General features: G+C 36.9%; 2 protein-coding genes across 2 annotated transcripts in view; both read left to right on the top strand.

Moving 5' to 3' along the window:
• LOC130553038 (uncharacterized) overlaps positions 1-18984 on the top strand; it is a 111488-nt gene extending 92504 nt beyond the window's left edge. Inside the window, exons 10-26 of the mRNA XM_057331776.1 lie at positions 14290-14390; positions 14494-14557; positions 14663-14814; positions 14931-15052; positions 15140-15201; positions 15377-15477; positions 15579-15642; positions 15748-15899; positions 16016-16137; positions 16225-16286; positions 16700-16800; positions 16954-17005; positions 17094-17272; positions 17544-17665; positions 17772-17830; positions 18204-18459; positions 18632-18984. Of these exons, the coding sequence (XP_057187759.1) occupies positions 14290-14390; positions 14494-14557; positions 14663-14814; positions 14931-15052; positions 15140-15201; positions 15377-15477; positions 15579-15642; positions 15748-15899; positions 16016-16137; positions 16225-16286; positions 16700-16800; positions 16954-17005; positions 17094-17272; positions 17544-17665; positions 17772-17830; positions 18204-18459; positions 18632-18727 (1867 nt within the window). The 3' untranslated portion in view covers positions 18728-18984. The remainder of the gene's footprint in view (positions 1-14289; positions 14391-14493; positions 14558-14662; positions 14815-14930; positions 15053-15139; positions 15202-15376; positions 15478-15578; positions 15643-15747; positions 15900-16015; positions 16138-16224; positions 16287-16699; positions 16801-16953; positions 17006-17093; positions 17273-17543; positions 17666-17771; positions 17831-18203; positions 18460-18631) is intronic.
• Positions 18985-20623: 1639 nt separating this feature from the next.
• si:dkey-56e3.3 (zinc finger protein 397) lies at positions 20624-24849 on the top strand. The gene is made up of 6 exons (XM_057331730.1): positions 20624-20986; positions 21115-21212; positions 22348-22450; positions 22732-22820; positions 23265-23343; positions 23435-24849. Exons 1-6 carry the CDS (start codon positions 20728-20730, stop codon positions 24226-24228), a joined length of 1422 nt encoding a protein of 473 aa, XP_057187713.1. The 5' UTR covers positions 20624-20727; the 3' UTR covers positions 24229-24849.
• Positions 24850-26479: the final 1630 nt, after the last annotated feature.

The raw sequence follows: 26479 nt of genomic DNA, 5'->3' as shown, positions 1-26479 counted from the left end.
AAACCATGACATGACCATATAATACATAGCGCAGAGAATCATATAAGAGCATATTCAGTTAAACACAACCAGAGCATATTAACACAAACAAAATTACTAGAAACATACTCAACCAGACTACAAGACTTACCAGACTTTCGAAATGTTTGACTAACAAAACCCTCTGTTTAGACATAGAAAAATAATTAAAAGTTGTAATATTTCTTTATTATGTGGGTATATTATAATCTATACTCTTAAAAATAAAGGTGCTTCACAAAGCCATAGATGAACATTTTGTCTAAATGGTGCCATAAAGAAGCTTTAAAATCCGAGGAACATTTCTGTTTCACAAAAGCTTCGTTGTGGTGAAAAAAGGTTCTACAGAGTATAAAAATGTAAGAATGCAAACGAATACAACCGTTGGATTAAATTAACCTATGATGGGTTGTTTAGCCCCAAATGCTGGGTTGTTTCAACCCACGGTTGGGTTAGAAATGAACATTTTTGGGGGGTTAATGTAACCCAGTGGTTGGGCTTGTCCTTTTATGACCCAACTTTGGGTTCACATATCCTCATAATTTCTGTCGTCCTACAGAAAAAAAAATCCTTTTGATCTAACATGCTTATTAAACACACATTATATGATGTGACATTAAAACATTCACGCCCAATAAAGCCTGGGGCATCAAAGTATGTTTTCTTTTACTTTACAGATTGAGTTTCCGGGTTGAGTTGAACAAACATACTGTAAAAATGTATTCTCACTTTGGACAAAAGTGTCTGCTGAGTGCGTAAATGTAAAAATATATCTTAGCACGCAACCCCCCGTAGTGTCTGTGAAAATGGCACTTTACATAAGATGTAGTTTGTATAGTTACTATATAGTCTATATCATCAAATACCAAAATAACTCCTCTTTGAAGAGCTTGCACCTGAACAGTAGACAAAATGCGGTCTAAATTGTGTATAAGGACCTACGCAAGCGTGACCTCAGCAGCCTCTGAACAGCGTAAACTCATGGAATTTGCTTCCTTTAGACACCTTCAGCTATGTACTGAAACTATCCTAATAAAAGACAAACACATTTACATCTGTATTTCTATCTATAGAAGTTAGGTTGTGTAACATTTGTGTAAGGTCTTTGTTTTTGATTCACTGACCAACGTTAACTTGCTCAACAACTTCGACCCAGATTTTTGTTCTGTTTAATGAAAGACGTTGATGAGCACGTCACAGACAACTCATAAATAAAAGATAAATATATCAAACAATCAAACAGGTTTTTTTTAAGAGGCCTCAAGTTGTCTGCAACAAGTTTTTTTCGTGTCTGTCCTTGTTTGTTAAGGTTTCTTTGTTTGAGATCATCTTTTATATTGAAACTCGTTTTATCTTCAATGTCTGTTTCATTGGTTTCTCTCGCCGAGGTGTGTCTATTGTAGCCATTGAGTTACTATGTGTATAACCCCCCCATGTGTCTCTTGTTTTGTGTTGTTTTTATGTAACCTGGTTTTGGGTGAGCTTGTGGTCATCTTGGCATGGAATGCTGCTAAATACCAAAGTGATTTTGTATGAAGTTTTGTGGCGTCACTACATTGCAATGTCGCTTTGAATTTCTCCGGGTAAAGATTCTTCGATTTAAAATTCTTAATGAAGGCTAAAACTTACCTTTTGTATTAAAGTATGTTAAGACTGATTACAGCAGCCCCACCTGGAATTGCTTTTTTGATTGAGGAAATGCTTCGTATACGGATTATCTTATTCATATCACTTTTAAGAAGTATATAATTGTGGTTAACACCCTCTTTGTTCTCAGCCAATTAACAACTATATAGAAGCCACTCAGATAAAGTAAAGGTCTATAATTAAGATAAAAATAAAAGGCTTCAGGCATGTTTGGAACCGTTTTAAAACAGCGTAGCCTTTATTATACTAGTCACTCATTCTGCACTGCTATGCTCATATCTACAAATTGCTCAGATCTGTCAAAAAGGCAAGAATGTTGTAATTATGAGAAACTCGTTTGGACTCTTTTATACATTCCCCCCCTGGTCTGGAATGGGGCTGACACCAGTTACCTGCATGACACAACAAACACACTCAATGACCTAACAAAAAGATCAGGTTTCCTAGTTGTTAAGAACTGTCTACATTGCCCACAGGCATAGCTAGATTTAACTGAGTTTCCCTCCTTTTCATGTCTTAATTTTGGGAGTAAGTGTACAATTATTTGGTGTTGCAAATAGCTACGTTCATTGCAAATAATCCTTTCTAAAACCTTTACTTTTTGCTTCATTACCTAGGGGAAAATGAGTTGTTTTGTAATGGCAGTAACACCATCAGTTTAAGCACTTAGCTACAGGGATGAAATAACTTACATTACTTGTTTTTACATTATTTGACACAGTTAAGGCACAAGTTGTAAAAAAACAATCTCACATGAATTCATAACCATTTTATGAGGTGGCAAAATCGTATGAATTCTTACGATCTTATTTGTACCTTTAGTACAACTTACTTTCGTGACAGTGACATTTGTTTTAGGGGTGGGGCTTCAGTATTGAGTTTTTCTAATAATCGTACACTAAAAAATGCTGGGTTATTTCAACCCAGAGTTGGGTCAAAAATGGACAAACCCAACATGGATTATTATGTTCCTAGGCTGGGTTGTTTTAACCCATTATTGGTTCAAATATAAACATTTTCTGGGTTAATTTAACTCAACAGTTGGGTTTGTCTTTTGACCCAACACTGGGTTGAAAACAGTGTATGTTTTTGTGTACGATTCACATCATACAAATTCGTAATCAGCCACCTCGTAAAATAAAAAAAACTGTTGGGTTAAATTAACATCGAACATGTTCATAGTTGACCCAACCAGCATCTTAAACTGAAACAACGCAGCAGTTTAATTTAAAACTCAACTATTGGGTTAGTCAGATTTTGAACCAACCATGGGTTGAAAATAACCCTGCATTTTTTTTAAAGCGTATGTATAAGGCTTCTCAGAAATCCTCTTATAGTCTTAACTTTCGACTTAAGCATCACAAATTGTTTTGTAAAAAGTATAGAACTAAGACTGATTCTTAAGCGATCACTAAAGTGCCACTTTGAAGACTGCAACAATGAAAATGAAGAACTTTGCCTTAAGAATCTCTCTCTCTCTGCCTCCCAGCGTTCATATTTTGAGTGCGATTCATTGTCCAAAAAGATTATTATGACTGACAGCATTGTGTATTTTTTAAAAACATGATATGGACCTTATGATAATATCATTCACATGAAATCTTTTGGCCACAATTACCATGAAGTCAAATACAGTGACAGCCCTATCTGAATAAACCCTCTCTGTCCCAATAAAAATAAAATAACTAATAACACCATTTCACAAATATAGGCCTACAGTATATCTGACAAAAACATGAGATTTTATTTTAAACATTTTATTTTATTATTAAAACAGTCAAGGTAAGAAATATTCCTCAATAATAATAATAATAATACAGGGTTAAGCCCCCCTTAGAAATTTGATTGTGTGAAAGTGTGATTCACTACAGATAAGTTACAATTTTATATAAAGAGGAAAGAAGTTGATAGAGGGAAAAGGAAAGAGTAAAAATAACCCAGCGTGACACATCAGGTTTGATGGCTCAGTCCTTCAAAACAAACTAAAAGAAAAGGGTGTGGCTGTAGACTTCAAACACAAAAGCCTGAAGATCAGGTATTTTTTTAAATAGTCAGGTAAACAGATTTGGAATGACTGTGTCTCTGTATATATTTATTATTTTGTCATTCATCTTAACATTATATTGGGTCTATGGTTTAAAAGATTCAGATCTAATGGTCTGAACCATTTTAAATAGCTGCTAGGTAAATTACACCTGTAACAGCCCTATGACACTACTTTTATGTTACTAATTAAGACTATTTATTTTATAGACTAAAATAGCAACAAGTGTATTTGGCTTATAAAATGAACAAATAGGTTAATATTGACCATATTAAGCACGAAAAAGTGCTCTCCGTTACTTTTTTGAGGTCCAATCCAATTTTTGGGTCCATGGGAAAATTGTCCAAATAAAAGATGTCAGCCGAGACAGATGTGCATTGTTAGACATAATAATAAAGAAGGTGTGTCTGTGCGTCTGTCAATTAGAGAGAAAGAGAAATGTGATAAGAGTCTGTGCGTGTGTTTGTGCATATTTGTATGCAACGTTCCACACCCTAGAGGAAAGCATGTTCAACAATATTGCGAAAGAGAAAGACTTTGAGTTCATGAAGTACCTGATTGTTTCTGGTACTGTGTTTGTGCTTGAGTACTACATGTTCTGAATGTGCTCACACCCCACAACAATCCATCTTACAAGTAAGGAAAGAGAGAGAGAGAGAGAGAGAGAGAGAGAGAGAGAGAGAGAGAGAGAGAGCGAGAGAGAGAGAGAAAGCGAGAGAGAGATAGTTGTAATCAAAAACTTTTTGAAAAAAGAGATTTGACTTTGTATGTTTTTTGTAAAACGTTCCCTTTCTTGGGCCCACCTTAAATCAAATCATGTGACCTATGAAATATGATTGAACAGGTGTTTAACAATAAATTAACAATTCTGAAATACATGTAGACTCCACAATGTGCTTTAGACTTCTTTTCTTGGAAGACTTCAACAGGTGATTTCCACGACAAGGTTTAAAATACAGTTTTAAAAAGGTTTAAAGTCAGGAGAAGGCCTTAATATTTATTATTAATCATGTCTTCAAAAGGGTTTTCTGAAACACATATTAAGTACAATTACTAACACAGGGACTACAGAGACCTGAAGTAGAATAAAAAACGATTAATTTAATTCAGCCTATGCAGACTGGAATTAGGTGGATCAGGGATGCCAATAAAGGACATAATAAAGCAAGAAATTATTAATATTGAGGTGATTTTAAAATAATCCTGTTTATTTCAGTTCAGGTTGCCATAGTCCAGGTGTTAGTTGTTATTAAAGTTGTTATTATTTTTTTATTAGTAATACATTTATTAATTGTGTTTGTCACATGTGTATGTGTTAAATGTTTTAAATTTAAATTCTTTATTTTTTATTAAAAGTAAATTTCTCTCTTCAACTAAATATATAAATATTTAAATATCATATGCAGACCTCTCTCTCTGTCTCTCTGTACTGAGTAATATTTATTTATACTGGGAAATATGATCTGTCATTACCGAGACGAATTCCTAACATTCATGCAAGCACTAATCAGCACTGCATTAACACCCTTTATTGTTAAAAAGAAACATCACCGTCAATCTGATGCAGTATTGCGCGCTGCAGAGATTCGTCACTAAATTACACATGTCACCACACCTTACAAACGTCAACATACCTTTAATATATGACTAGCCAAATGTAGCACCTGTTAGTCTGTTAACGTCTGAGCTAAACACAACGTACATCGTATTGCAAGGAATATAATATCGTTTGCTGTACATGGTTATGAATTTAAAAAGCATGAGAAGGTAAGTTACTGAATTAATAACGAATTTAGAAATATCAAAGAGGAATAGCAAGTTTTACAATAAATAATTAACCATTTCACAGTCGCTTTTAAAATGTGCAGCATCCTGCTTTTTATCTTAAGCATTTTCTACACTGATAGGCAACTTTATTCAACAATTTATTCTTTCTTCTTCATACATCGAATGAACGAGCAATAATTTATGCCACGTTTTAGCAATAGTGATACTTAAATAATAGGCTACAGTTCAAACAAGGTATTTTACAAGCAAGAAGTTAATTATATTAGCTGCAGTAGGCTAATAAACAATCAGCATCAAAGCTATTTTCAAAACAAGCAAACATAAAATATGGACAAGGCCAAGGGTTTCCCGATTAACAAATTTAGAAGCAACTTTTAAGATAAGATAATCAAACATATGTAGAGATCTGTATGTTTTTTCATATTTATCTATTTACTATTTAAGTCTTTTGTCTCAACGGATCATTCTCCTTTCTCCAAGACCAAATGACACATAATAAACAGTATTAACAGTATAAACAATCTTATCATTATTATTATTATTATGGCAAATTTGGCAAAAGTGTTTTTTTATGCTTTTAAAACAATACTGTGCAATCTGTGCTAGCGATTGGACTGGATTTACAAGACATGACAGGCGAATTTCTTAGCCAGCTACCTGCAGTTATATTAAAATCATTTTTATAAGAAGTATGCGACCCTGCTGTAGTTTTCACACTTGCATTAAGTGCGAAAATCCTGCTATTACTAATGACTTATTTGAATTAAGTATTTGCTATGATAGAATCGTTACAATTTATATAGCCTATGGTGTTGCTGAAAATCAGAAAATTGTTAGTCTATCATTTTGTTTTTATACCCGTTTTAAATTCATAATCTTTGTCTTGATCAGAAAGAATGCAAGCATATTGCAAGATTTTGTTTGTTAGAAAAATGAAAATAACTGAATGTATTTTCTTTTACTAGTTTTTTTCTTTCTAATCATGATGGCACTAGAAGAATTATACTCTCCTTATGTAAGTATATGAAGTAAGAATATTTTTATGAGGTTCAAAGAGGGATTTTTTCAGTAACACATTGTTCAACTATAATAAACAATTATTAAGCAGGTTGTTTCCTTTGACAGTGTGCTTGTGGTGCACAGTTCTATCGGCAACTGCATCAAAGTAAGTACATTTACAAATTATTCTTTGTATTTTCATTATGTCCATCAAACCTATAGTAACAATATTTTTAATTTCATATAGTTATTATATATCACATTAATATTTCTGAAGAACATCCTGTCACAAATTCTTTTGTCAAAACTAAAAGCAGAAATATATAATATGTATGTTGAAATACTGTATGGCTTAAGTAGTTTGTCTTAAGTAGGTATTTGTCCACATACCCTACTATTCAAAAGTTTAAGGTCACTTGACTGAAATTATTTGTATAAATTAGGTTGGGTTTTTATGTTTGAAATTAGTAATGTGGATTAACATATACATTGTTCAAATATATTTATTTTGTTACAAATATTTTATAAAATATTGATGACTTCATAAAGCACCACTGGGTTGTACTTTGACGAAATGGCAAGGGTACATTTTTGGACATTCTAGGCCAAATTAATGCTGACCACTTTATGAAAAATAAAAAATAACAGTTTTGATGTATGATGTTTACTACAAAAATGTTCCTGTTGTGCAAAGGCCCATAAAGTGACCCTAAACTTTTCAACAGGTCTGTATGTACAGAATTCTCAAATTTCTGAATGGGGACAGTTAGAAAATTCTGCTTGAAAACAGAACATAACAAATAAAAACAATAATTCTCTCTGTTCAAAATATTTGTCTAATTTATTTTATTTGTGTCTTTTAATCATGGCTTACAATTAAGTTCAAGCACAACACTACAACCCACAACCACAACAGTGTCATCTGAAAGTCCAGCTGCAGCTCAAACCACTCCAGAAACAACAACCACAACTACAGCATCAAGTACAACTCCACCCACAACAACAGCTGTGACTACAGAAAGCACAATGATTTCCTCAACAACCCCAACCACTCAAGAAACAACAACTACAACTGCAGAACCAAGTACAGTTCCACCCACAACAACAACTGTAACTACAGAAAGCACAACAATTATCTCAACAACTCCAACCACTCCAGAAACAACAACTACAACTGGGTTATCAAGTACAGTTCCACCCACAACAACAACTGAGACTACAGAAAGCACAACAATTTCCTTAACCATTCCAGAAACAACAACCTCAGCTGTACCAACCACAACTGCAGCATCAACTACAACGCCACCTACAACAACAGCTGTGACTAAAGAAAGCACAACACTGATGTCAACAACTCCAACCACTCCAGAAACAACAACCACAACTGCGACACAGAGTACAGTTCCATCCACAACTGTAACTGCAGAAAGCACAACGATTTCCTCAACATCTCTAACCACTCCAGAAACAACAACCACACCTGCAGCATCAAGTACAACTCCACCCACAACAACAGCTGTGACTCCAGAAAGCACAACGATTTCCTCAACCACTCTAACCACTCCAGAAACAACAACCACAACTGTGGCTTCAAGTACAACACCACCTACAACAACAGCTGTGACTCCAGAAAGCACAACGATTATTTCAACAACTCCAACAACTCCAGAAACAACAACCACAACTGCAGCATCAAGTACAACTCCACCCACAACAACAGCTGTGACTACAGAAAGCACAACGATTTCCTCAACAACTCTAACCATTCCAGAAACAACAACCTCAGCTGCACCAACCACAACTGCGGCATCAAGTACAACGTCACCTACAACAACAACTCTGACTACAGAAAGCACAACGACTTCCTCAACAACTCTAACCACTCCAGAAACAACAACCACAACTGCTGCATCAAGTGCAACTCCACCCACAACAACAGCTGTGACTACAGAAAGCACAACAATTTCCTCAACCACTCTAACCAGTCCAGAAACAACAACCTCAGCAGCACAAACCACAACAACAGCATCAAGTACAACGCCACCTACAACAACAGCTCTGACTACAGAAATCACAACGATTTCCTCAACCACTCTAACCAGTCCAGAAACAACACCCTCAGCAGCACAAACCACAACAACAGCATCAAGTACAACGCCACCTACAACAACAGCTCTGACTACAGAAAGCACAACAATAATCTCAACAACTGCAACCACTCCAGAAACAACAACCCCAATTGAGGCGTCAAGTACGACTCTACCCACAACAACAGCTGTGACAACAGAAAGCACAACAATTTCCTCAACAACTCCAACCACTCCAGAAACAACAACCACAACTGCAGTATCAAGTACAACTCCACCCACAACAACAGCTGTGACTACAGAAAGCACAACGATTTCCTCAACAACGCTAACCACTCCAGAAACAACAACAACTTCCCCTGCAGTAACAAGCACAACTTCTCAACCACTCCAGAAACAACAACCACAACTGCAGCATCAAGTACAACTCCACCCACAACAACAGCTGTGACTACAGAAAGCACAACAATTGTTTCAACAACTCTAACCAGTCCAGAAACAACAACAACAACTGCAACATCAAGTACGACTCTACCCACAACAACAATAGCTATGACTACAGAAAGCACAACAATTTCCCCGACAACTCCAACCTCTCCAGAAACAACAACCTCAGCTGCACCAACCACAACTGCGGCATCGAGTACAACTCCACCCACAACAACAATTGTGACTACAGAAAGCACAACAATTTCCTTAACATCTCTTACCACTCCAGAAACAACAACCACAACTGCAGTATCAAGTACAACTCCACCCACAACAACAGCTCTGACTACAGAAAGCACAACGATTTCCTCAACAACTCTAACCACTCCAGAAACAACAACCACAACTGCAGCATCAAGTACAACTCCACCTACAACAACAGATGTGACTACAGAAAGCGCAGCAATTTCCTCAACAACTCTTACCACTCCAGAAACAACAACCACAACTGCAGCATCAAGTACACCGCCACCCACAACAACATCTGTAACTACAGAAAGCACAACAATTTCCTCAACAACTCTTACCACTCCAGAAACAATAACCACAACTTCATCAAGTACAACTCCACCCACAACAACAGCTGCAACTACAGAGAGCACAACAATTTTCTCAACAACTTCAACCACCCCAGAAACAACAACCACGGCTGCAGTATCAAGTACAACTCCACCCACAAAAACAGCTCTGACTACAGATAGCACAACAATTTCCTCAACAACTCCAACCACTTCTGAAACAACAACTTCATATATAACAACAGGTGTGACTACAGAAAGAACAACATTTTCCTCAACAACTCCAACCACTCCAGAAACAACAACCTCAGCTGCACCATCAAGTACAACTCCACCCACAACAACAGCTGTTACTACAGAAAGCACAACAATTATCTCAACAACTCCAACCACTCTAGAAACAACAACCACAACTGCAGGATCAAATACAACTCCACCCACAACAACAACTGTGATTACAGAAAGTACACCATTTTCCTCAACAACTCCAACCACTTCTGAAACAACTTCACCTATAACAACAGGTGTGACTACAGAAAGCACAACAATTGTCTCAACCACTTCAGCAACAACTGCAGCAACAAGTACAACTCCACCCACAACAACAGGTGTGACTACAGAAAGAACAACATTTTCCTCAACAACTCCAATCACTGCAGAAACAACAACTTTCCCTGCAGTAAGAAGTACAACCTCACTCACAACAACAAGTGTGAATACAGAAACCGCAACAATTTCCTCAACATCTCTAACCACTCCAGAAATAACAACCTCAGCTGCATCAACCACAACTGCAGCATCAAGTACAACTCAACCCACAACAACAGCTGTGACTACAGAAAGCACAACATTTTCCTCAACAACTCCAACCACTTCTGAAACAACAACTACACCTGCAGCAACAAGTACAACTTCACAGACAAAAACAGATGTGACCACAGAAAGCACAACATTTTCAGTAACAAGTACAATTTCACCCATAACAACAGGTGTGACTACAGGAACCACAACTATTTCCTCAACATCTCTAACGACTCCAGAAACAACAACCTCAACTGCATCAACCACAACTGCTGCATCAAGTACAACTCCACCTACAACAACAGCTGGGACAACAGAAAGCAAAACAATTTCCTCAACATCTCTTACCACTCCAGAAACAACAACTTCAACCGCAACAACGTCACCTGCAGCAACAAGTACAACATCACCCACAACAACAGGTGTGATGACAGACAGCACAACAATTTTTTCAACATCTCTAACCACTCCAGAATCATCAACCTCAGCTGCAAAATCCACAACTGCAGCATCAAGTACAACTCCACCCACAACAACAGGTGTGACTACAGAAAGCACAACATTTTCCTCAACAACTCCAACCACTTCTGAAAAAACAACTTCATCTGCAGCTACAAGTACAACATCACAGACAACAACAGGTGTGACTACAGAAAGCACAACATTTTCAGTAACAAGTGCAACTTCACCCACAACAACAGGTGTGACTACAGAAAGCACAACATTTTCCTTAACAACTCCAACCACTACTGAAACAACAACTTCATCTGCAGCTACAAGTACAACTTCTCCCTCAACCACAGGTGTGACCACAGAAAGCACACAATTTTTCTCAACAACTTCAACCACTTCAGAAACAACAACTTCCCCTGCAGCAATAAGTACAACTTCTCCCACAACAACAGGTGTGACTACAGAAAGCACAACATTTACCTCAACAACTCCAACCACGTCAGAAACAACAACTTTATCTGAAACACCCACAACAGTAGCATCAAGTAAAACTTCACTTACAACAACAGGTGTGACCACAGGAAGCACAACATCTTCCTCAACATCTCCAACCACTTCAGAAACAACAACTTCCCCTGCAGTAACAAGCACAACTTCTCCCACAACAACAGGAGTGACTAGAGAAAGCACAACATTTTCCTCAACAACTCCAACCACTTCAGAAACAACAAGTTTATCTGCAACAACCACACATATAGCATCAAATACAACTCCAACAACAACAGGTGTGACCACAGAAAGCACAACATTTTCCTCAACAACTCCAACCACTTTAGAAACAACAAGTTTATCTGCAACAACCACACATATAGCATCAAATACAACTCCAACAACAACAGGTGTGACCACAGAAAGCACAACATTTTCCTCAACAACTCCAACCACTTTGGAAACAACAACTTCACCTGCATCACCCACACATACAGCACCAAGTACAACAACAGCTGTGACTACAGAAAGCACAACATTTTCCTCAACAACTCCTTCCACTCCAGAAACAACAACTTCATTTGCAATAACCACAACTGCAGCATTAAGTACAACTCCACCCATAACAGCAGCTGTGACAACAGAAAGCATAACAATTTCCTCAAAAACTCCAGAAACTACAAGTGCACTTGTGGCACACACAACTATTACTTCAATTCCATCCACAACCCTTGTAACCACAGAAAGCACAACTTTTCCATCAACCCTTGCTACAACTTCAGTAACTACAACTGCTGGTGCAACAGGCACAACTAAAGCTTCAAGTACAGCAACCATAGTTCAACAACCATCAATTGCAACAACCAGTGCCGTGTTAACTAGGTCTGCTTCAGCATTATCTGAAACACCAAGTACAACAAGTACAGTGCCAACAACAACTGCAGCTAAATCTACAACACCATATTTTTCATCACCAGTCACTCCTTCTACACCTCCAACATCTACAACTGGGTCTCAAAATACTATAACATCAGGTCCAATGACATCTATAACACTACGTACAACACGTACAACACTATCTGTACCAACAATCCCAGTTGAAATGGTTGCAACTACAATTGTAACACCTAAAGCTCTAGCCACAACTGCAGCTCAAGAAACAACTGCAAACCAAGCAACAACACCTTTATCAAACACAATATTAGCCAAGACCTCAACTGTACCTCAAACAACACATGCAATTCTAACAGACAAAACCACAGCCTCCACTGTGACATCACCATCTCCAACCTCCAACCTCTCTCTAGCAACCCCATCATCAACAACTACAGCAAATGAATATTCCACAACCTCAACAAATGTTCCAGGCTCAAACACTCCCACATATCAAACAACTGCATTTCAAATCTCAACTGCACCTTTATCAAGCACAACTACAGCTTTCACTAACACAGCTCCAGCTCTGAGCCAAGCAGTACTTTCTACCAAAACATCTATACCTCCAATAACCACAAGTGTGTCTCCAGCAAACATAACATTAGCTGTGACAATTAGGCCTACATCTTCAGCAAGTGCAACAGTTACTTCAAGGACAACCACTATAACTCCAACGAAAACAACTGAGCCTCCAAAAACTGTAACTGCATCCTTAACAACGATGAATGTACCGAAGACTTCAATTTCATTACAGATCTCAGCTACAACTCCAAGCACAACAACCACCAATGTTCCGAGCACAGCAAGGCCATCAACTGTAGCTTATACTACCACAGCTCCAGCTTCAACCACGCGTACTTACACCAAAACAACTGAACCAGTGTCAAAAATTACATCTCTAACTACTCCAACTCTTCCTTCAACCAGTATAACTCAAACTCATACCTCTATCGCCGCACCTAGCACAGCTGGCACAACCAGAACGGATAAAACAAGAATGACTACAGCTCCAGCTTCATCAGAGCTACCTCAAACCACTTTTTATCCCATAACCACTACGAACACGGCTCTAGTTAAGACAACTATACTGAATACAAACACAGCTCCAGTTGGCAGCACAGAAACTTCAACAACAAATACATTTCCACTTCCCATAATTCCAGGACAGACATCGGTACCATTACAAACTGAAACTCCAACAAGCAGTGCTACACCTTCGAATACTATGACAAATGCAGGCGTCTCATCATTTCAAACATCTTTGACTTTTCAACCAGAAACTTCTACCATACTTAAAACAAATTCACCATCAACAAATGTGACTGGTGCAGCTATAGTAAAAACCGAACTGTTATTTATAAGCTCATCATCAGTCCCCAGTGAAAGTTTGGTCATCAGTGCTGTAAACACTCTCAACACATCCAGACAGTCACAACTTGATGAATCAGTAAAGTTGGTGAATGTCCTCTATGAGAGTAAGTTTATTCATTCTACTTCAAAGATTTTAAAATTTCAAAGTATTAAACATCTTAAGGAATAAAGCAAAATAAAAAAATTTTATGCAAACAGAAATCTCGGAAACCTCCTATGCAGTCACCTTTACATTTACTATGAGTAACATCAGCATGCCAGAGAACCCTGAGCTCAGAAATGACACTTTCAAGCAAGTTCAGGATGTTGTCAACAAAGCTGTAAGCATTTGTAATTAATCCAATCAAAGAGTTATGTCCAATGAAAATCTTTCTTGGCATTGATGAATTATTTGCTTCTCACTAACAGCTGAACACTCTTCTAAATGAGCCTACCAGTTTGGTACTTAAACCCAAGGACTCAGAATTCACGTAAGATGAAAATTGACTTCTGTCTCTGAATTACATTTGTTCGTTATGTTCTTTTGCATGCAACAAAACATTTTAGGATATTGAAACCACCTAATTGAAAAAAAAAACACATTTGCAAAAAATTTCCATAAAACTGTTTTATGTAAAGTGAAGCATCATCTTGTCTTTTGATCTTACAGGAGCACATCAGACCAAATAAATGGCATGATAAATTACACCATCCAAGATGGAGATGCCATTCAACCAGTCAGCTTCCTAAGTCTACTTCGGTTACCTATTGGTATGTCATTTTTGATCACCTGATGCCTGAATATCTTAAAAAATGAAACATGTGTCATCTAAATAATTTCAACGGCATTGTTTCCATCTGATTTTAACTACAGGATCCACCACTACAGTGTCTCCTCTGACAACAAACATGTTCCCTGTGACATCTCTAAATCAAGTGTAAGGCATTGATCATTATTATCAGAAGTCAAGATCATTCATATATAGTGAGTATTCTCCTCCCAAGCCCTGGTCTGTATTTAATGCAAGTAATATCTTTGGCAGATCTGGTTCAGCAGTGGTGACAAGCAGACTGGTGTTCAACTCATCTCCAGTCCCCAGTGAAGATCTGGTGCTCAGTGCCTTCACCACTCTCAGGAACTCCAGAGAATCACAACTCAACGATACAGTGAAAGTGGTGAATGTCACCTATGAAAGTGAGTGTCAGAATTTTCAATTAAAAAGCTATTTCTACATCATGATACAAAGGTGTGGACTAGTGCTGAATGTCAGGCTGTAGCACAATCTAAAATAAATATATCTTTCCAAACAGAAATCTCGGACACCTCATATGTGCTCGTCATTACTTTTGCTCTGAGTAACATCAGCATTCCAGTGATCCCAGAACTCAGAAACAACACGTTCAGTCAAGTACAGAATATTGCTAATAATGCGGTAAGCATTCTTGATTCATCCAATCAAAGAATTATATCCAATGAAAATCTTCCCTGGCATTGATGAATGATTGATTCTCACTAACAGCTGAACACTCTTCTGAATGAGCCTACCAGTGCCGTTCTTCAACCCAAGACCTCTGACTTCACGTAAGATGACATTTGACTTCTGTCACTGAATTACAATTATTCATTATGTTCTCTTGCAAGCAACAAAACATTTTATTATCTTGAAGCCACGCAACTCAGAAAGTGCATTTTCCTACAATTTCCAGAAAACTGTTTCATGTAAAGTGAAGCATCATCTTGTCTTTTGTTCTTACAGGAGCACATCAGACCAAATAAATGGCATGATAAATTACACCATCCAAGATGGAGATGCCATTCAACCAGTCAGCTTCCTAAGTCTACTTCGGTTACCTATTGGTATGTCATTTTTGATCACCGGAAGCCAGAATATCTTGAAATGGAACTTGTGTCATCTAGATAAATGTAATGGTATTGTTCCCATCTAACTTCAACTGCAGGGTCAACCACTACAGTGTCTCCTCTGACAACAAGCATGATCCCTGTGACATCTCTAAATCAAGTGTAAGGCATTGAGTATTATTATCAGAAGTCAAGATCATTCATATATAGTGAGTATTCTCCTCCCAAGCCCTAGTCTGTATTTAATGCAAGTAATATCTTTGGCAGATCTGGTTCAGCAGTGGTGACAAGCAGACTGGTGTTCAACTCATCTCCAGTCCCCAGTGAAGATCTGGTGCTCAGTGCCTTCACCACTCTCAGGAACTCCAGAGAATCACAACTCAACGATACAGTGAAAGTGGTGAATGTCACCTATGAAAGTGAGTGTCAGAATTTTCAATTAAAAAGCTATTTCTACATCATGATACAAAGGTGTGGACTAGTGCTGAATGTCAGGCTGTAGCACAATCTAAAATAAATATATCTTTCCAAACAGAAATCTCGGACACCTCATATGTGCTCGTCATTACTTTTGCTCTGAGTAACATCAGCATTCCAGTGATCCCAGAACTCAGAAACAACACGTTCAGTCAAGTACAGAATATTGCTAATAATGCGGTAAGCATTCTCTATTCATCCAATCAAAGAATTATATCCAATGAAAATCTTCCCTGGCATTGATGAATGATTGATTCTCACTAACAGCTGAACACTCTTCTGAATGAGCCTACCAGTGCCGTTCTTCAACCCAAGACCTCTGATTTGACGTAAGAAATTTGACTTCTGTCTCTAAATTATATGAATTCTTTGTTTTCCTGCATGTAAAAGACATTTTGGGATATTGAAACGACCCACAGAAAAGTCCATTGAAAGATTAAACCCGGACAGTTGTTTCCCGGATAGGGATTATTTTAAACCAGGACTAAGCCTTAGTTAAAATAGGATATTTGAGTAGTTTTATAAAAGCATACCTTGCAACAAAACATTACTGGTGTCTATCTCGAGACAACAATCACACTGATATATTTTATAGCTTTCAATCAAAACACCTCTAACATTTAAATAATCTGGGACTAGTCTCAAGCCCTGTCCAGGAAACCACCCCAAAAAGTTTGAATAACAACTGTTTCACACATGTACAGTGATGCATTTACAAATATCTTGTCTGTTGTTTTTACAGGAGCACATCAGACCAAATTCATGGCAATACAGATTACACCTTCCAAGATGGCGATGCCATACAACCAGTCAGTTTCCTAAATCTGCTTCAGTTACCTATGGGTATGTCTATAGTATTCCTAAATCTTGAATATCCTGAAAGAGACTAAACTTGTGTATCATTCAAATCTTGTCACATTAAAGCTTGCTTAAGAAACACAAACACTTTAACTGAAAGCATGATTCTCCTCCGTTCATCATTTTATCTTGTTCCAGGTTTAACAACAATCAACACTCTGACGGCAAGCACAACAGTACCACCTATTGTGTAAGACCAAATATTCAAATTCAGTCGGCTAAAGGCAGTTGCTTTCATTTTTTGTGTCTAAAATTTCTGTTATTTACCATCTTTGCAGGCTTGGAACTGCGATCATTTACATTAAACTGGTGTTTATCACAGTGGGCCCTGCTCCAAATGAGAGCAGTGTTCTACAGATAGCAAACAGTCTTCTAGATGCAAAACTGAGAACAAGCCGAGCTGTCCAATCACAACCGCTGAAAGATCCTGTCAGTTTTATGAACATCACCTATAAGAGTAAGTTTTCATTCCCTTTTAGACTCAACTGTTTTTGTAAAATTTTTGCCTGTTTGTTGTACTACAAACCTTTGAACGCAAATTAATTAAAACATGCAGACAGATCAGTGTAGAGATCTGTGTAGACCTTTAGTAACCTTAAAGAGAATATTCAAAACAAAACGTTTAAATCTTTTAATAAACTGATACCTTAAATGACATTTTGTTTGACATTGTTTAACAACCATGTGAGACAACACATCACTAAATATTGTTATGTTTATGTTTAAAGGAATTGCTGAGAATCAATATTCCATAACCTTTGGATTTGAAATCGGCAATGTATCTATGTCTGAAAATTTTAAATTCAGGAACGACACCCACACAATTATACAAGACAAAATAAATGGATTGGTAAGTATGACAGACTGAACATTTACCGTTTGCCATGAAATCTTTCTAAATCGCAATAGCCTCAACATATTGATATACAAATGACTGTACTGTATTTATATTTTAGCTAAGCAAGATCCTAAATGACCCCTCAGCAGCTCAATTCAAGTTCCCAGCCAATTTTACGTAAGTCCTGACTACTGTTTACTTTTTATTAAGCAAGTGTCTTAGGATCTTAAGGAATCTGCTTTCCTTTTTTAGTGGGTAAGTTTTAGAACATGTAGCTTGTAATGATAAGGGCATGAAGCCGTGTTTAGATATGTATCTTATCTTATCTTATATCTTATGTTATTTATTTATTTATTCATTTATTTATTAGATATTATTTATTATAATGATCTTGCTTGGTCTATAAACACCATGCACTGTGCTGTGTTTTACGTTTCTGTGTTTTTCTTATTTGCTCCTGTAAAGCTGCTTTGGAACAATGCACATTGTGAAAAGCGCTATATAAATCAAATTGAATTGAATTGAATTATATATTTCAATCTTCAAACAGGGGTAATTCAACCGTGATTCAAGCTGATGTGCAGTACGTTTTCAGAGAAGGTGACATCAATGCACCCAGCCTGTTCATTCAAGAACTTCTCAAAGCTAATGGAGTCATTACCACACCTGCACCTGCAACCACATTTTACCCCACAGTAGTGAACACTTCAGGACCAAACAACAGCACTAGTGCAGCGTGGGTCGTGGCTATAATTGTACCCTGTGCTATAGCCATTATGCTTGTACCTTGCTGGATTCTCCTATGTGTAAGTATCATGATGGCTGACGATAAAATGTGCATTAGTTACTGCATGAATTGAGTATAGCAGGGATGTGTTCTGCTTGTAATTTAATCAACAATTTACGATTTATGATTGTTTGCAGCGCAAATGTTTTGCAAATTCGAGACATTGACTCTCACACACTTTCTCACTTTAGTGTTTGCTCTGCGGCTGCTGTGCTCGAATAAGGCGACGCTGGCACAGGAGACAGTCATACAATGTGCAGTATACAACACGACACAGTCTCTTCTAAAAATTTCAGAAATATTGAGGAGAATCAAGAATGGATACCACTCAGCAATAAAAAAATTATTTATTTACAAATATTTATTTTTATTTATTTATACTCTGCCAATTTAACAACGTATAGATGTATATTCTTTTAAATTAAATATTAATGTGAAATACATTTTTAAAGAACAACTTTTGTTGTTTAAAGTTTTATTTACCTTATGTTTAAACTATATATAACTTCAATAAAAATACTAGATGTAACAATATAAAAGACTGTGTTTGCATAATTTTGTTTCTTAATGTTATTTGAATATGACGTTTACTGTTGTTTATGTTATATTGAAGCAATTCGCAAATAAAAAGCACATTATCAGTCATTGGTGACTGAAGTAAAGATAAGGGGAGATTGTGAGTGAAATCGCACAATCCAGGTCATAACATTCCATTAAGGTGTGCTGTGCACTAGAAAAAATAATGGGAATATTAATGAATTGTTTTCTACTGCTATTATACAGATAAATGCCCCATACAACAGGCAGTATCACTAATAAAAACCTTGCACAAAAAAACTCACATGATTACACACACACACGTCACACAAAAAACAATAAATCATAAAATGGCACTTCAGAACAGCCGGAAATCATCTTACACTCTCAATGTAAGTATGGCAAAGAAACTGTTGGCACTGGCAATGAGATACAGAGATGATGAAAATGTTAACTATTTACCTGCACGAACTTGTAAAATGTCTGTCTGTCTGCCATCTTGTTTTGTAGTTTTTTTTGCCCAAGACATTTTGACACACATGTCGGATTTTTTACCCTAGTGCACTGCCATTCGTAATGAACTTTATATTTGGGTGCAAATCCGCACCAGTAGCCTATCAGAGAGAAGCTCATTCACTCAAAAAAAAAAAAAAAAATTATATGAAGCATCTCTGGAGTCATAGAGAGATGTGTAGTCTACTGAAAACATGAATAAATAAATGCAAACAATACAATTACGCATATATCGTCACTGTCCTACCGAAACCGCGGGTGTCCAAATTCGCTGTTTTTCAGGATATGTAAAAAAATACTGTAGGCCTACTTTTTAAATGATTAAATAGTGTCTTGACAAGCACTTTTAAGTTTTTATTGGTTAGACATTTGCAGAACGCAGTGACAAAGATAAAGGGTGGCTAATAATAATGATTGATTTATGGCAAAAAATAAAAATCATGAAACATGGAGATGGCTACAACGTTTAAAAGGACAGCAACGATATGATAAAGACCAACAATACAATACCAAAAGGCACATGTGGAGACAACAGTTAAAATAATAAAATATATATGATACGTTAAGTATCACGTGTTTCTGATCAACAAAAAGTATTAATAATTCTCACCTCTTGCACACTCATTTGATTGGAATACACTGAAATACATATGGTCCTCCTCTGTTGAAAATGGTCTAACGTTAGTTGCTGAAAATCGTTTTTCACTTATGCAACGATACAGTCAGATCCAAAAGTTTACCGCAGCGCATGTGCAACTCTCTACACATAGCAAAACTATCGGTCGTCATTTTTCGTGTGCAGGTGTCGCTATGAGTCGTTCCAGTTTTTTTTGTCACGTATTTCTTAATTCTAAAAATGTATGTGCAGTAAATGTCTACAAAGTGATTATTTTATAACTGGTTATACTGTGACTGCTAGTCTACATACCAAGTCCCACTCAAGCCACACCTGATTGTGTGACTACAGCCTAACCATGCTTGGTATATAATTTAAGCAATTTTACATTTTGTTTATGTGTAGCAGTATATATATGGGGTTAAAGTTAAAAGTCCAAGCTGTAATTGTAATATTTACTGTGTCTAAAAAAATACATATGGCGATGGGCTTTTATTTTGAAAACCACTAGCGGATGTCGTCGACGCATTGTTTTCCTTTGTAAATACACTCATGTCAAAGGGTTGATTGTACGAATTGTCTCCCTTATATTATTGGAGAACCGTATCACATATCAGTGCAATGGCCAATGTTTTAACGTTTCAAACACAAATAGCGTCCGTTATGGAAGTGCTCGCAAACGCCGCTGTAGCAGAAATCTGCCGACTTGTTGAGGACAGCTACAATGAGTTACAGCTTGAAATATCACAAAGCCGCAAGGAAAATAACCTCCTTAAAAATAAATTAAAAATGATAGAAATTCGAGAATCATTTTATCGCAGAGCCCACAAACTGAGGAACGTGTCGACTGACTATACCAAAACAACCGACAAAGTATCAGGTAAATGCGCAGTAGTCAATCGGTTGGACAATACACCCGTTTTAAACTAAATGCTGTGTAATGTAACGTTATATATGAAACGTGGGTAACAGTTATTGATAAAAAACGAAATGTATGACTTTTCGCAGAGAGGATAGTAAGAGTTACAGTGGGCTCGCTGAATAATGAGAGGTCAAACCGTTCCGTGGAGGTCTCGCTTCAACCCGAAATACTTCACCTTCATCAGGTCTGTATAATTTTCATACGTTGTAACTTACTAGAATTAAGTCTGATTACAACTGGTAGTCAACAGCGTATTGGTAATTAATTACACTTCATGCAGTTGATTGCTTAAAGGGATTGTTCTCCAAAAAAATGAAAATGTCATTGTTTACTCACTATTGTTTTGCTGTTATGTCGTTCAAACCCTTTATGTCTTCATAAACTTACTGAAATAACTCCACACGACTCATGCTGTATTCAAGTATTTCAAATTGGTTTGGTGTATAGAAAATCAAATTTAAGCCTTTAATTGATGAAGTTTGTTACCTTAATTTCATCTGTCTTGCTGACTTGTCTGTAGTTACGGCAACAAACACACAGCTGTTTATACACACATGCATACAAACCATCAGTGATACAAACCCATTTATGTCTTCAGGACACTTGAAATATACAGCATGGGTCGTAACAGCAACTTTTGTGTATTTGTTTTACGTATACCTATAGTGCCTCTACTTCTCCCTTAATTATGCAGATTTAGTTATTTTGTCATTATTTTACCATCACAATCAGCCCTTAAAATACTGAACACTGCTTTCTCTGTTACTAGACTTAAGCAAGTCTTAGCTTATTAACAGGCTTGTTCTCATCCCAATGTTGAATCCAAAAATCTATCTACAGTTTTCTTTATAAACAGTTTGCTTTTTCTGTCTATTCATTATATTTTTAAAAGGCTAGATATTCTGTTATAAAGCTTTTATATAGGTTTTTCTTATTTGATATCATTAAAATGTATTGTATGTGTTTATATCAATATTATATTAATATGAGCCATCGGCTACCCTGATCATAACTGACATTAACCACTGACAAAACCATTACAGGCCAACAGGGTGAAAAATGAAACCATGTATGTACTTGCTGCCAGGCATGTATTGGCATGGAGTGGAACGATTAAGCAACAAGAACGATTCGCGCGATGGGAAAGCGGTCTGCACGCATTCTATTAGCACGATTCCGAGCCGAGAACAGTTTGTAAACGTGCCGTGTCGAACCAGGCTCATGTGGAAACTGTAACCGTTCCAGACTGAGCTTAGAACGGTTCGGCACGACGGTGGAAAAGCGCTCTTACGTAATAACAGTATTGTGTCTTTTATTAGTCCGAAGGGGATGAGGAGCCAGATGTTCTCATCATCAAAGAGGAAAGACCTGACAACATAAATGGTGAAGATTCGGAAAGAGAGGCAAACCCTACTGAAAACCGTGAGTAATCCTTTTGTAATTATTTTGAATTGTGTCACCCATTTAAGGGTAATTGTATAAGCCAGTTGTCAGGTCAGTAATTATTTGATGCCTTTCACATTGCTTGGCAACAAAATCAGATGAGTAAAGATTTATAAATAAAGGCAGTACTGTAGTTTTATAAGAGTGAAAGGGTATAAACATGCTGTATAATAAAATAAAACTAGCAAAATTGTAAATAATACTAACTATAAAAACTATGCATTGTTTACTTAATATTTTCTGGTTCATCCATTCCGTAGAAAAAGACGACACCCAGTATGGAAATGCAGGGATTTTTGTATCAGTCAATAGAGATAACACTAATAGTGTCCAACACTGCCATCAACAGGTCAGTATGAGATATGGCAACATGTGAACACACCTGTAAATGTAATATGCTTGCTTATTTTTTGGTAGGAGAACTTTGAAAAATCTTAACAAGGATGCTACAGCTTGCACTCTTATGGGGCTTTTGTCCAAATCATGACAAGTCGCACCAATATTTACTTTAAAAAGCTGCATACGCTTTAAACAATTAAAGAGTTAAGTGGTCGCTATGTATTTCCATGGAATTGAAATCATATAAAAAATCAAACCAGCCTTTATATGTTACTCAGTTTTACCACATAAATAACAGATACAAAGAACAATTGTGGATTTACCAACATTTAAAAGCCATCTATTGATTAATAAAGGTAAAATAAATTAACTGGCCCATTTTGTATCAGTTTTGCACCAGATCTTATAAAAACAATCTTAATCTTATAAAAAATATCACTTGCTCTCCTGTCAGACTAATGGAATTCAACCCGATCTCCTGAAGAATGAAAACCCTAAGGAGATGATTGCTACAGACACGCATATGCTTGGCGGTAAATACAATGTTGTTTTATGTTTTTAAAGGCTTAATTCAAAAATGGTATATTCAATATTTCTATTTAAGCATGTTATATTTCATAATAGGTGAACCCAGAATGGAGAGACGTCCTGAGGGAGAGGCAGAGTCTAACCTGCATTTGGTCACCTCCTATGCCTCATGGGATTCCAGTACATTTGGCATAGCCACAAACAATCACTCATACACCGAGTCTGACTGTAACGCGGGACCTTCTGTAAATCAGTTTCTGATATACAGAGGGAGTGCAGATCCGACATGCTCCTATGCAACTCAGATAGACTCTAATGACTTGCCTGACCATGAGGTGGAGCATCATGTAATGCCCAACAATGGAGCTTCTGGACTTGAGAAAGTGGTAATTTCTCCATCTCCATTTTCCCTTTCTTTCAAACTGCCGGACAGCGCTCGGATGCAAAGGAAAGACAAGTTTTTGTGTAAACATTGCGGGAAAGCTTTCTCTCAACCCAGTACTCTGCTTCGGCACCAGAAGCTCCATACGAGGGAGAGGCTTCACAGCTGTACACTCTGTGGTAAACGATTTAGTCAGGCATCCAGTCTCAAAAGACACCACAGCATTCATAGGGGAGAGAAACCATTCAGATGCCTGCACTGTGGCAAGCATTTCTCTGACCAAAGTAACCTCAAAAAGCATGTGAATGTTCATACAGGCGAGAAGCCCTATGGTTGTAACCAGTGCGGGAAAATGTTCAACCAGTCATCTAACCTTAAAACGCACATGAAGATCCACACACGTGAAAAGCCTTTCACGTGCGAACGGTGTGGAAGGATGTTTGCATATAAGTACATCCTGGTAAAGCACCAACAGAGAAACTGTTTGTCTCAGTTAAGTCCTGATTGACAAATGTAGACTAAAAGGTGGAAGCTCCAAGTTTCTCTCTCAATATATTTAAGGCATGTTCACACCAAGAATAATGACTTTAAAGTTTTAAAAATTGTTTTAAGTTTAAGAGAATAGTGGAGTCCATACCATTGCTATAATAATGATACAGAGTAACAATGTTGTTGAAATCACTTTCAGGCTGTTTTTTATTCCAACTGATAAACTGTGAAACACCATGACAGCCAAAAAAATCAGTTAAAATGTATTTGTTGCCGATGTTTAACGTTTGGATAGTTTGCTAATGAAATTTAATGGTCAAACTGGTTCACAGTGTTTTAATGGTTCACATTGCTGGGATATTGAGTCAATCTGCATAACAATTAAGGTGCATTAAAGGCAACGTAAGATGAAAATTGTTTCTCTTTATTTTTTAATGCATACTCTTCGTTTTATTGTGCATTATTAATTAAAGACATTGTCGACATTATTTACTTACTGTCGCGTCATTCCACACCTGTATGACTTTCTACTGCAGAACATAAAAGATGACATTTTGAAGAATGTTGGTAACCAAGTATTGGTCCCCTTTGACTTGTATGGATAAAACCACTGTTAAACGACATTTATTCATTAAATAATTACAGAATTTGTACACTTTTAAGGCTTTTATTCCAAATGAAAGTTATCTTATCAAAATATGTTTCAATTCCCTGCTTTTGATGATGCTGACATCACACACCAATCTTACTATTTCAAGCCCTCCCCTATCACCTTTACAGTTTGTTTTAGCAATACAATGCAGCTAATGCCATGAAAATTATAAACTGCAGCTTTCACGTTGAGGTCACATGAATCTTAACATGTTAAGCATTGGTCATTTTTTGAGCATCAATTATGCTTCAATATTTTAAGTTTCTACACAAAAGCTGAAAGGAACAACCATGTGATTAATATCTTTAAAAGTTATTAGTTATTACTATTGGACATATTTATGCTAGGCAATACTAATACAGAAGCACTGCAGAACGGTTTGTACAGTATGAAGGGTAACCAAGTTAAAACAGTTAGATGCATAATACATGGAAAAGCAATATCTATAGCTTCCACGGTAACCCACAAAGAGACATACAATAAATGTCCGGCGCGGTTGGTAGTGGCATTAGTGGAAGACAAAAAAGTTGAGGTGGTTTTGTTTGTTGTAGTAACCGTAGATAATGAGGTGTTTGGTGTTGCAGTCAAAGTAAATAAGGAGGCGTTGGATGTGGGGGCAACATCGGGCCTTATTGATTTTGAGCATCTGCCAACATTACCAGCTCCATCTACAGCAGAGGTGGGCAATATACGGCCCGCGGGCCACATCAGGCCCCCCAAGCAATTTCATCCGGCCCGCCAGGCGGTTTTTAAATGTTTTCAATAACGTTGCGTTTCAGTTAGGATTTTGGTTAAAATTACTAATTTGATGTAATACAGACAAAATCCATAGATGGCGCGAGTCTGCTATGCAGCATACTATAGTAAAAATGAAAAGAGAGGGAGACGTGCGCTATTGCGCTAGCTAGACGGACATGTTTAAACGCTGCGTTCGCGTCTCGTGACTTTTGAAGCGCCTCGCGCTGAGGCGGGAATTTCTGTTATCAAAAGCGCATCTCGAGACACTTTCCCGGAGCGCTGAGAAAGAGATACGGCTGTGACGTAGGGGTCTGCTGTTCTGCAATCGGTCACTATGGCTGAGAAATGCTCTAAGAGAGACTTTCAATTCTTCCAAAATGAGATAACTCCGTTTTAAAAAACAATCAAAAATCATGTATCTTTATTGTGCATTCCAATTAATATCAATCAAAGTGCAGTTGGTTTTTGATTTAAGCCATAATAATAACTAAAAAATACAGCTAAAAAACACAATAAAAACATGATAACATAATAAAAAACATGATTTTAAAAACGGAGTTTTAAGTTTACCCTTTTGGTTCAGCCCTCCACTACAGTCCCATTTCTCATGTGGATTAATTGCACGCCCCTGAATTAGAGGAATATTTGAAAATGTCAAGAATAAAAAATTATGTACACTGTAAATTATTCTAATAATGTGTCTTAAATGACAGTGCGCAAATGTTTTGCCATTTTTTTTCAATATAAAGTATAAAACACAGGGTAGAAGGAATTGCATGTACATACTCTACAGTATTTATCAAATTTCAGTTTGGAATAATAAAAAAAGATTTAATTTAATGTGCGAATAATATGCGGCCCTTAACAAGGATTCGAAAAC

Source organism: Triplophysa rosa, linkage group LG4 (genome assembly GCF_024868665.1).
Source record: "Triplophysa rosa linkage group LG4, Trosa_1v2, whole genome shotgun sequence".
Lineage (NCBI taxonomy): Eukaryota > Metazoa > Chordata > Actinopteri > Cypriniformes > Nemacheilidae > Triplophysa > Triplophysa rosa.
This window is presented reverse-complemented; position numbering and strand designations above follow the sequence as displayed.